Here is a 12,204-nt window from a genome sequence, read left to right as displayed (position 1 = left end):
TGAAAACATACTCGTCGCTCCACCTTTTTAGACGGATCCTTCAGGTAATCGGCAATTTCTTTACGCCAGTCGTCGGCTGCGAGTTCTAAAGCCATAGCACCCAGAATCGGCCGATACCCAGATGCGTGCTGGGCGAGTTTGTTTGCATCTTCGTTGCGGTCCCTTGGAATATGCTCGATTACTGCCGATCTGAATTCTTTTAAGAGCTGTAAGCATTCTTCGTAATAAATTCTTAATACATCATCTTTGCATTCAGACCTTCCGGTTAGTTGATCCACAATAAGCATAGAATCTCCGAAGACTTCAACGGAATTGGCCTTGACTTCCCTCAATAGTTGTAAGCCTTTTAATACAGCTCGGTACTCCGCTTGATTGTTAGTGGCGGCGGTTTCTATCGACAGAGAAAAATCATAGCTTGCCCCCCGAGGCGATATGAGGACGATGCCGATTCCTGATCCGACTCCACATGATGACCCGTCGAAATATAATGTCCAAGGTGCCAACTCTACGAAGGCAATCTCTGGTCCGCAGTGTTGGGCGACGAAATCGGCCATGACTTGACCCTTGACGGCTTTTGCCGATTCATACCGCAGGTCAAACTCTGATAAAGCTAAGATCCATTTGCCGATTCGACCTTTCAATATCGGCAGTGATAGCATGTATTTTACTACGTCGTCTTTGCATAGGACTACACATTCTGCCGACAGTAGATAGTGCCTGAGTTTGGTGCATGAGAAGTAAAGACATAGGCACAAACGCTCTACCGGAGGGTATCTTGTTTCAGCATCCAGGAGTCTTCTACTGACGTAATAAATTACCCGCTCTTTGCCTTCAAACTCCTGGACTAGAGCCGATCCAATAGCTTTTTCATCGGCTGACAAGTACAGTTTAAACGGCTTACCTGTTTGAGGGGGAACCAACACTGGTGGTGAGACCAAGTATTGCTTGATATCTTCTAACACTTTGCGCTGTTCTTCTCCCCATATAAATTCCTGGTTTGGCTTTAACTTCAGAAGTGGTGTGAACGCCTGAATCCGTCCAGATAGATTAGATATAAATCTTCTGATGAAGTTCACCTTGCTGATTAGAGACTGCAGTTCGGTTTTGTTCTGTGGGGCCACGACTTTGTTGATGGCCGCTATGGTCTTCCAATTGACCTCTATGCCTTGTTCGTGTACCATGAAACCTAAGAACTGTCCGGCGGATATGCCGAAAGCACATTTGTTGGGATTCATCTTAAGACCGTGCTTTTTGGTACACTCTAGCACTTTTCACAAATCGGCCAGATGTTCCTCGTGACTTTTGGACTTGACCACAACATCGTCGATGTAGATTTCTACCAGGAGGCCAATGAGTTTGTGAAAAATGTAATTCATAGCTCTCTGATATGTAGCGCCAGCATTCTTCAAGCCGAAAGTCATCACCACCCACTCGAACAAACCAAGATGGCCTGGACATCTGAAGGCCGTTTTGGGTATATCCTCTTCGGCCATAAGTATTTGATTGGATCCGGCGTTTCCGTCCATGAAGCTAATGATTTTATGCCCCGCGGCAGCGTCGATCAGTACATCGGCCGTTGGCATAGGGTAACCATCCATTGGTGTGGCCTGATTAAGATTCCTGAAATCAACGCAAACGTGTAACTTCCCATTTTTCTTGTATACTGGTACGATATTAGAAATCCACTCGGCATAACGACATTGCCGAATAAATTTTGCTTCGATTAGCCGAGTTATTTCAGCTTTTATGTCTGGTAAAATTTTAGGATTGCAACACCATGCGGGTTGTTGGTACGGCCGATACCCTGGTTTTATGGGTAGCCGATGTTCAACAATGGATCGGTCTAAACCGGGCATCTCGTGATACTCCCAAGCAAAACAATCCTTGAATTCCCTTAACAAATTTGTCAATTTACACTTGTATTCTGGATCTAAATTTGCACTAATAAAAGTCGGCCTTGGTTTGGTTCCATCACCTAAGTCTATCATCTCTAATGAATCGGCCGACGTGAACCCGTGCCCTAGCTTCCCATCTTCTCGGGCGAACTGATCCATCTATTCTGAGTCTTCGGAGCCGACTGCTCAGATCGGCTGTAGGCCAAAATCGGTGACCTTCAGGAAATCGGTCTCCCATACCTTACCTGATATGCACCTGACGGTTTCGCAGCTCCACTGCTGCGTGTCGGCTGCTGCAATGCTGTACGCGGAGTCGGCTTTGACCACCTCGATGTTATCGCCGACCTATTGTACGAGGCACTGATGCATAGTTGACGGGATGCAGCAGTTTGTGTGTATCCAGTCTCGGCCAAGTAGCATATTGTAGGATCCCTTGCCATTAATAATGAAGAACGTGGTAGGGAGGGTCTTACTGCCGATGGTGATGTCGACGCAGAGAGCATCGCGAGCGTTTGACACCTTGCCTTCGAAGTCCTTGAGCATCATGTCCGTCTTGGTCAAGTCGTCGTCGCTTTGCCCCAGCTTCCGGAGTACGGCGTACGGCATGATGTTGACAGCAGCTCCTCCGTCGACCATCAATCTAGTAAGGGGGCGACCGTCAACATGCCCTTTAAGGAACAACGCCTTCATATGTTGTCGTTCGTCATCTTCGGGCTTTTCGAACGTGGCCATCATTGGCTCCAAAGCCAACTGCGCTGTCTGTTCGTCTATCGCCGATACGTCCTGTTGATCAGCGGGAGTCATGAACTCCATCGGCAGTATAAATACCATGCCAATCTCGGCTGCCGATTCGTCACCCGCCGATTCGTCGTCCCCTTTATTGTTCCTTTTGGGGCGCCACACCCGAGGCCTTCCTTCCTTCTTGTCCGTCGTGCTTTCTTCTTCTTGCTGTTCCCATTGGCGGAGACGTTGGATTCTTCGTTTTTGGGACTTGGTCAATCCATCGGGACACCACCTGGGGTTTATGGGCCTTCCCCTTGATCTGGCGCGTTCCCACTCCGGTTCGCGTCCTAACAGGTTTTCATCTAACACTCGAGCATCGGCCATCTCTTCGAGCCGGCTGTGAGCGCTGGCTTTACTATCTGACTGGTCATGTCGTTCAGTCCTGCCCCCTTGCCTATCGTGGCGCCTGTCTTCCGACCGATCATATCGGTCACTTCTGCCCCCCAGCCGATCATGCACGGGAGGGCGCTGGCCATCTTGGTTATGCCAATTCCTGCTGATCGGTTCTGGCCTTCCGTCCCTGGAGCGGGAGCTGTCGAACGGCCGATTGCTACGATAAGGACCGTTGCATTCTGGGCAAGTATCGGCCGAAGGTAGCCTGAGGTTATTTTCCCAACAATGAATGAAGAATGGGCATCTCCAGTGTTCTTCGTGCCGACGCATTGCTTCTTCTCGGGACTTTGATCGTTCATGCTGACGTTGGTACTTCTGGAGCAGGAATTGGGAGGTAATGCGTGGCCCTTCTGACTCACCATCGTCATCCTCTATCCGTCGCTTCCCTTTGACGTCTTCAGGCGTAGCTTGATTTCTGGGATCGACAGCGCCACTCTTTTTGGCCGATTCGGACGTCAGCACTTTTGTCTGAAGTGAATTCTTCCCCGTATCAACCATGTTGGTAGGAAAGGGGTGTTGGTCAATCTTCATTGGCTTGGCCGATTTCGCCGGCACTTCAAATTTGAGTCTGCCTTGCTCAATGGCAGACTGTATCTGTTGTCTGAAGATCTTGCACTCGTTGGTGTCATGGGACGTGGCATTGTGCCACTTGCAATACTTCATCTTTTTTAATTGTTCGGCAGAAGGTATTGTATGGTACGGAGAGAGTTTAATCTGCCCTTCTTGGAGGAGAAGGTCGAAGATTTTATCGGCCTTAGTTGTGTCAAAACCGAACACTTCCGGATCCTTCTTGCCGAATGGGCATGATATCGGCTTTTTTCCCTTGATCCATTCCGCAAGTCCGACTTCAACATCCTCTTCATCTTCCAATTCTTCCAGGAATGCCACTTTCTTTTGGAAATCCCTCCGTGGATCGAAAGGACGCACCTCCTGTCCGGACAATCTGTGAACAATCTGGCTCAGACTCTCGAACTCCTGTGAAGCATACCTTTCTTTAATATGGGGCAGAAGGCCTTGGAAAGCTATATCGGCCAACTGCGCATCGGTTAGAGCCAGAGAGTAGCACTTGTTTCTGATTTCCCGAAACCTCTGTATATATGAGGGTATCGGCTCATCACTCCTTTGCCTGAGGCTGGTCAAATCGAACAGCTTCATCTCATGCACCCCGGCATAGAAGTATTTGTGGAACTGTCTTTCTAAATCGGCCCATGTAATAATCGAATTTGGCGGTAATGTCGTGAACCATTGAAAGGCCGAACCAGACAGAGACGACGAGAACAAACGTACCCGTAGGGCGTCTTGCGTAGCTGCTTCGCCGCATTGGATGATGAATCTATTCACATGCTCTACGGTCGAAGTATCATCCATTCCCGAAAATTTAGTGAAATCAGGAACTTTATACCGATGGGGGAACGGCAATAAGTCATATGTAGACGGGTATGGTGTTCTGTAGGTATAAGTTTGCATTTTCGACTTCAAGCTGAATTGTTCTTGCATTACCTCCGCAATACGTGCCGACCAATCTGGCTGTTGCTGGTGAATTGTTGGCTGAGGCATCGGCACATGCTGGTAAATCGGAGGCTGGATAAATGGAGGCTGATTAGGAGGTGGTATATGAGTGAAAGCTGGCTGTGTAGTAAAGGTCGGCTGTTTGAATGAACCACTCGTTTCATCATATAGCATGAGCTCTGCTGTCTTGTTGGCCTCCGGAGCGACAGGCTGGTATGGTGCTATGGTCGGCCGAATGGCCGCCTGGAAGGATGCCTAGAACGGAGGGTTTCCTTGACTGGCCGATTGATTCAGACCGGCCGTGGCTGAAGGTGCCCCCCAGGGTGATAGGCTGACTGGAGGGAATGGTGCAGAGGACAGCTGGATGGAGCCGTATCCCAAAGGAGTTGATGATGCAGAAGCGCCTGAATTCCCGACAGAAAATTGAATCGGCTGTGAAGCCGAATTCGGATAAGTCTGATTCAGTGGAATCGGCTGAAAATATGTTGGTCCTCTGTACCCTTGAGGTACCCCACCAACGAAGGAGTTGACAACAGCGTTGTGCACCATGTTGGAAAGTACCGGGGACTGATCAATGAAAGCGTGATGAATAGACTGTTGAATCATATCGGACATTTTATCCGAATCCTCAGAAATCGTGATCTGGCGGGGAGCGGGGAATGGAGTCTTTTTGATGGTCTCCCCGCTTCTGGAGCGACTGAAAGACTTCAGGCAAGCTTTCCGGAACTGAGCCGTATACTTGTCCAGCTCTTCCTTCTGGTTGTCCTTCAGATCTGCTTCCGTCACCTCGATGACGTTATCTTCGGAGACTTCAGCAGCTTTCGACATGATGGCGGTTGTATTGGTCCCACCGGGCGTGCCAAAAGTGTGTTGGCGCTAGAAATCGGTCAACCGAATCCTAGCAGCCGACACACGACCTGGGAGAATCTGCTTAGCTCCTGTTCGGGTGAATGCCCTGGTGCGGTTCGCGCGGCGTGCCAGCCAATCTGACCTGTTGATTGGCAAGAAAGAACACGTGTCAGGACCGGAAATCGTGATCGGCTAAGCTTCCGATCTCAAGAGAGTTTATCAGCGAATCGGCCGATTTATTGTAGTAATGAAATCGGCTATGAGGCAGCCGATCACTGCAGCTTTGTAGACAGAGAATAGCTAAAGTGATTGATACAAAGCTATGATAACAACACTAGGACAGATCTAATCAGCAATAGATGATTTTAATAGCAGAACATGGAAAGAGCCGAGACTACCGATTCCTAGCTGGATAACTGGTGATAAGGACTAGAAAAATAGGTAAAACCTATGGATCTAGTAATTATCGATTACTAGTGAATAAATCTAAACAAAACAACAGCGATACGCCCGTAGTTAAGGCTTAGATATTACTCGATAAACGGAACTTACAGAATCGGCCGGAGATCAAGATGATGCAGCCTTGCCAACCCGCACGAACTCGTGGAAAAGAGAAAAGTAGTAGCGAAGTCGCCTGAAAGTAAGTACGAGGAAAAAAGTAGCTTGTTGTATTGATTGGTTGATGATTACAGATTTAAAAAGGCAGCTATTTATAGCCCCGTACAGATATCTTCTTAACCGACTAGAATTCTATCCCTAATTCAAACAAAAAACGAATATCTACAAGCACGATTCGTGCTAGGTTGGTTACTCCACGCTTTGTGGGCTGACTTCCACCTTACCCTTCTACTCCTTCCTAAGCCCGTACAGGCCCATTTAGCCCATCCTCCTAATCGACCGATTCCTCATCAGCAAAAGGCTACCGATTGGGACTCTGGTATACTCGACCCGAAGCGAGATAGAAGTCACGGGCCGATCTCACACTGTAGCACCATTTGGCCGATTCCCAACCGTGCTTCTCCGATTCCCTCTCTTCTTGGCGCCGATTCTACTAGTGACGAAATCTGGCGTCAACACCTATGGACAAGAAGTGAGCAAAAAAGAGACGAGGTGGAGACAACAAACCAAGCACAACCAGAAATAAGCACAAGAAGTGATTTACTTGGGGTGGCAGAAAAAGAATTGGCCTCAGTATTGAAGCAGCTCGAAATCCCGAAAAAAGAAAAAGAAAGATTTGCTGCACAACGTCTAGCGGCTAGAAAAATAGCAAAACTAAACCAAGCAAAAAAACAATTAGAGGAATTGCAAGAAGAGTTGGATGAACTGTAGTACTTCAAAAACACACCACCACAACAACCACCTTTGAGATAGCACCATGTCATGAATGACGCATCTATCCCACACGCAAATCTTAGCCTTGCAGGGCACAACATTCTAATGATGACAAGCAGCTATGTTACAATTGACCAAAATTCTCCATTGTCCTTGGGCTTGCAAACAGCTCCATGGCCTACAACCTAAAGGCGGTCGCACTGCCAAAATTCAATGGACAAAATGACCCTCGCTAGTTCCTCATGAGCTTCGAAGCTATGGTAGCATCGACTGGAGGAGATGATGTGGTTTTAGCCAAATCCCTAATCATAGCCTACGAAGGAGCAGCACCACCACAATCAATATACAGTTGGATAGATCTCAAGACAAAGCTAATACAAAATTTCCAAGACTTCCATTGAGCAACATCAGACACGAACGACTTGTTTCATTGCATTCGAAATGACAAAGAGCCCCTGGGCAATTATGTCAGAAGATTTGTGCAATTGAAGTCACAAACCCTAGATGTGGACAAAAGCGTAACCATAGCAACCTGCATCAGAGGGCTAACACTAGGCCCAACAGCTTCTAGGGCAAGCCTTTTTCTTTGGGATAGTTGTTCTGCAAAGATCAGCATATTTGCTATTGGGCCGATGGTGGATCCACAGAACACAAACCTTTCTAGCCACATATTCAAAAAAAGGGCATGTTCTTCATCAGTGATTATGCCAGTTTTCTTACTGTACGAGGAGATGTAACCAGACCAACCATTCATATTTTTAGATTTGACCTTATAGGAAGATTTGGTCCATAGGCTGAAGGGGTCAGTTGTAGTGGTGACATCAAGATCTGTCAGCATAAACATATCTAGCAGAGTTGGAGACATTGGGCCCTGATTGAATATAAATGCATTTAGAGCATTGGACCAAAAATACGCAGCAGTTGCTAATAAAGATTCGTTCTTTTCCATCTCAGCAAGGGAAAGTCTGATGGAGTGGTCGATCTTGAGATCTTCCCAATTTGCTTTCTTTTCACCTAGCATGCGTAAGTACCGATTTCTCCATCCAGGGATGTTGCTTGGCCATGAGCGGAAAGTACTTTCCTAGTCAGATAATCTCATTGTGGCCTGCTTGAATGGGACCCTCAGAGTTTCAACATTTATAAAATCTGTTGGATCATCACTACCCATGGGTCGCATGAAATAGGATGATTGCATATCGGATATGGGAATCAACAAATTGTTTATAAGTTCCTACAAGTGGGGTGAGGATTGAAAAGAAACGAGGGTTCAGTGCAATGGCTAGATCAGATCTATGAAAAGGAAAAATGGAATAGTAAAGGACATGGTACCTGTGGGATGGAAGAGATTGTTGCCATTGTTGATTTGGGGCGTCTCGATGACTGGAGCTTGACGGTGGTGGAGAGATGGAGTAGTCGCCAGGCACGTGAAGGGAAAGATTCACTTTTTTGGTTGCAGCAGCGAAAGGCTTCTATCGGCTTTGTGAAGAAGACAAAGGGGATTTGAGCGGTTGCATAATAATTTCTTTAGGGTGGATCCTGAAAAATGGGGAGGATGTTATCATAAAATTCGGGAGAAGGGAATATCATTGCAGCAACGTCTCTTTTGATTTTGGTAGGATATTGGCTCGGGACCTATGAAGATGCTGACAAGAAAAGATTATTTTTAGAATATAATATTATATCCCAAAATTGGAGGCATGTGTTGACACCGGTTTTTGACAAGAGTCAACCACTGTGGATAAGCTTCTGATAGCCAATGAAAGAGAGATAAAAGGGCCGCTGATGAAGCCACGTTGACCAAGACTGATGGAAGATCAGGTGGGCTCAGTCTGAAGCAGAATCGACTCCACCAAAAAAGGGAAAGTATGAAGATTTATCTTTAGTAGTTTTTAGGAATTGTTGTTATAGTCATCTCATAATCAATTAGGATTTTCGCTTGCTCTATGGTATAAGTATAAACACGTCAGCCTTGTAAATAATAATCATCAATCAATGAATTCAAGCTTTTAGCAACACACCACCAAAACCCAATGAGTAGGAGTAGAGTAGATTCGATGAGTTCCTCCTAGCGCACAAGGCTGCATCAGCTTCGATCTCGATCGAGCTTGTAAGTACCGTCACCCATTCATTATGACCTCTATCAAAACTTTCTAAGTTAAGCCTTATATTCTGATATTGTTGTGCGGCTAGTTATCGAGTTATCTTAGATTGCAAGTAGAACTTTCTAGGCTTTGTTTAATATTCTTCTTGTTTTTGACGTTGCTGAAGATATCGAACGGCTTAGATCTGGTTAGGTTGTCTTCATCTGCTCCCTTGCCATGTTAAACATTTACCATCAGATTGTATTGGCTTGTAGACTCTGCATGCTTTTATTGCTTTATGTATGCTAGGTCCGATAGATCTTTACCCCTGCCCCTCGTATTGCAAACCATCAGACCTTTAACGTTAGTGTGCTACCATTGATAGCTAATGATTCGGTCGGGTCTTATCCATATCTCACGGAAGTATGATGACGTCATTGAGCTGATAGGGGCGCATGCGGGGCCTTGCTGCCGCGAGCCTGTCAGTTAAGATTAACAGGTCCAAGTTAATGCCCTCTCACCGTGTTATCTTGTCTAAGTTCAATTACACGATCATGACATTGATTAGACTTTGTTACTTTAATAGGCTTGTAAGCGGTAGGCAAGATGTCTTTGGTGATTGTGTTCTAGTCTTTTATGGTGTTAGATCGAGGTTAGTGCCCTCTCATTCATGTTGCCTTGTTTAAGTTCAATACACTTATCAAGACATTAATTAAGATTTGATAATGTATCTGGCTTGCGTACAGTCAGCATCGGCTGGTCCTTGTTGCTATGTTCTAATCCTTTAAGTTAATAGATTGATGCCAATGCCTCTCGTTTGTGTTACCTTGTTTGAGTTCAGTACACTTATCAAGACATTGCCTAGATCTTTTAGCTTATCTGATAAGCGTGTGGTCAACAAGGGCTACCCTTTTATGGCTGTTGTGTTACAATACTTTATCTTAGTCCGTCGGCTGACATAGCCAATGACACATTCCATTAATGTTTCATTTATTTGCACTGCATGTTTACATTAAATATCTATCTATTGTGGTGTTTATTCCAAGAACACCTACCCGTGAGTTCGAGAGGCTTCACTGCCAATTGGCTCAAGAATTTAATGTTTACCTTGTCAATTTTTAAGCCAAATTGACTAGCACGCCTTGTACCATTTGTGAGCTAATTTGGAGCCATCACTGGAGTTAAGAAGATCTCCCAAGTCCTCCGTATTATTCAATGCAGAAGCATGAGGTGGAGATTTTGTGTCAACAAGGACGAGCACGGTGTTGACCATAGGTGGACCAACTGGTGGCAATGGCATTTACCCTAGTAGTGGTTGTACCTGGCCACATCCCTCTCTGCCTCGTAGTTTCCAAATCCCTGAGCAAGCACGAACATGTCATGCCCATGTAGGTGCATCGGGTTGGATTTGCTTTGCTTTAATGCAGTGCTCTAGAACACCACCTCTACCGTGGTGCCATATTTGAACCTCCGTGCCACCATCGTCTTGGATGTCATCTCCAGCTGAGCCACCTTGGGTCCTTCTGGGATCGAGGCAGGGTCATTGAAGTTGAACACCCTTGGCGGCCCGTCAAGAAGTTCTTGCTTGATATCCATGCTGCTGGCATTGTAGTATTGCACTTCTAACTGTGAGGTCACAGCCACAGGGAGCTCAAAGGACATGTTGTTCTTGGTCACCAGGATGATGATCTCCTTCTCATAGTCCGCGACCCGCTTCATGCAGGAGAGGCCTTGCCTGCAGATTGTGCTGAGGCCAAGCGTGATGAAGATGCGCTCGTCGACATGTGCCGGCACCGGCGGGCGCTGCAGGGTGGTCATGTTGCCATCGATGTCAACACAGCGTGGTCGCTAGACATCTCAGGAGCCACTGGTACACCATTTTTGGAGCTATGGTTGTCGACATACTACACCATTCCTCTTGCGACCAACACTGGGCTCTAGAAGTATGGCTTTGGCGCCTGGGTGGGTAGGGCTACCATGTAGTATCTACCGGGGGGGTGCCTCAGCGACTAAGAAAGCGTCTACTGTCTCCCCGGGAGAGATGGCGATGATGTCAGTGTGATACATCTGACTGACTTAAGAAAGCAACCTTAAATAACTTAACAGGAATATTAGCGGCGGATCTAGACATGTCTACAACTTAGTCTTAGATTAAGCATCATGGTCCTTAGATCTAAATAGAGGTAAAACGGAGAGGGAGAGTAGAGGTGACCGACCGTCCGGCATCATCAGCGAGGAGGTCACCATTGCAGTGTTGGTGAAGGTGGTGTTGATGCAGGGGCGGCGGCGGCGGCATGACGAGTTGGCGGGGCTTCCCGCTGCTAACAGCGCATGTAGATCGGGTGCTTAGGGTTCTCGGTGGGTCTGTGGGCACAGCGTCGAACTTGGGCATTCATGCCCCGGCCCCCACCTGTGTTTATATGCACTGCACGACGGGGGCCCACCAACCATCAGTTGGTTGTGTGCTCCCGATCAGGGCGCGAGATAAGGCTCAGACTCATCCATTGGGGCGAGTCTGTTGGAGATCAAACTAACATTCTCCCCCTTGATCTCACCTTTCATTCAAACTTAGACTTAAACTTAACTTGGCACCCATTTCATCACAGATTAGTGTATAGAGCATGTCTCGTCATAATAGCCAATTACGTACTATTAGATTCAACAGCTACGACACACCTTTTTGTTTTGAAACAGATTCTTGTTCTAGGCCCTTAGTATATAGGTATCATAAGCTTTCTCGTAAACCCATGCAAGCTAAGTGTTCTCTAAACACATTGGGCGGTAAGCCTTTCAAAAGCGGATCCGCGAGTATTTCTTTTGTTCTTATATGCTCTAAACTTATGGTATGATCCTCGATTCTGTCTTTTACAACATAAAACCTAATGTCAATGTGTCTGGCAGCACCACTTGACTTATTGTTGTGAGCATAGAATATTGTTGGCTCATTGTCACAGTACATCTTGAGTGCTCTTTGAATGCTTTCTACCACTCTCAACCCGGGTACAAACTTCTTTAACCATTTTGCCTACCCTGTGGCCTCATAGCATGCTACAAACTTGGCAAACATTGTGGATGATGCTGTGACGGTTTGCTTGGAGCTTTTCCATGATATAACTCCACCTGCGAGAGTGAATACATAACCTGATGTGGATTTTCTATCATCTACACCTCCTGCAAAGTTAGAATGTGAGTACCCTTCTATTTCTAGGGAATCTGTTCTTCTGTACGTTAACATGAGGCCTTTCATGCCTGGCGTAAAACGCAATGCCTTCTTTATCATTTTCTAGTGATCTATTCCTAGATTATCTTGATATTTGGCAAGTACGTCGGTAACAAAAGCTAAGTCAGGGCGCGTACACACT

The 12,204-nt window shown here is 46.4% G+C and overlaps 1 protein-coding gene across 1 annotated transcript; it reads right to left on the bottom strand.

Annotated features, from left to right (window-relative positions):
* Positions 1-10,273: 10,273 nt before the first annotated feature.
* Positions 10,274-10,660, bottom strand: LOC117834615 (laccase-15-like). Its single transcript, XM_034714153.1, has one exon. It carries the CDS (start codon positions 10,658-10,660, stop codon positions 10,274-10,276), a length of 387 nt encoding a protein of 128 aa, XP_034570044.1.
* Between the last annotated feature and the right edge of the window lie 1,544 nt (positions 10,661-12,204).

The sequence above is a fragment of the Setaria viridis genome, chromosome 8, assembly GCF_005286985.2.
Source record: "Setaria viridis chromosome 8, Setaria_viridis_v4.0, whole genome shotgun sequence".
NCBI lineage: Eukaryota > Viridiplantae > Streptophyta > Magnoliopsida > Poales > Poaceae > Setaria > Setaria viridis.
Note: the sequence above shows the minus strand (reverse complement) of the source record. Positions and strands in the feature narration are given on the sequence as shown.

Bases quoted from the DNA above. Each gene is read 5' to 3' on its own strand.
- LOC117834615 (XM_034714153.1), bottom strand. From the start codon at position 10,660: ATGACCACCCTGCAGCGCCCGCCGGTGCCGGCACATGTCGACGAGCGC.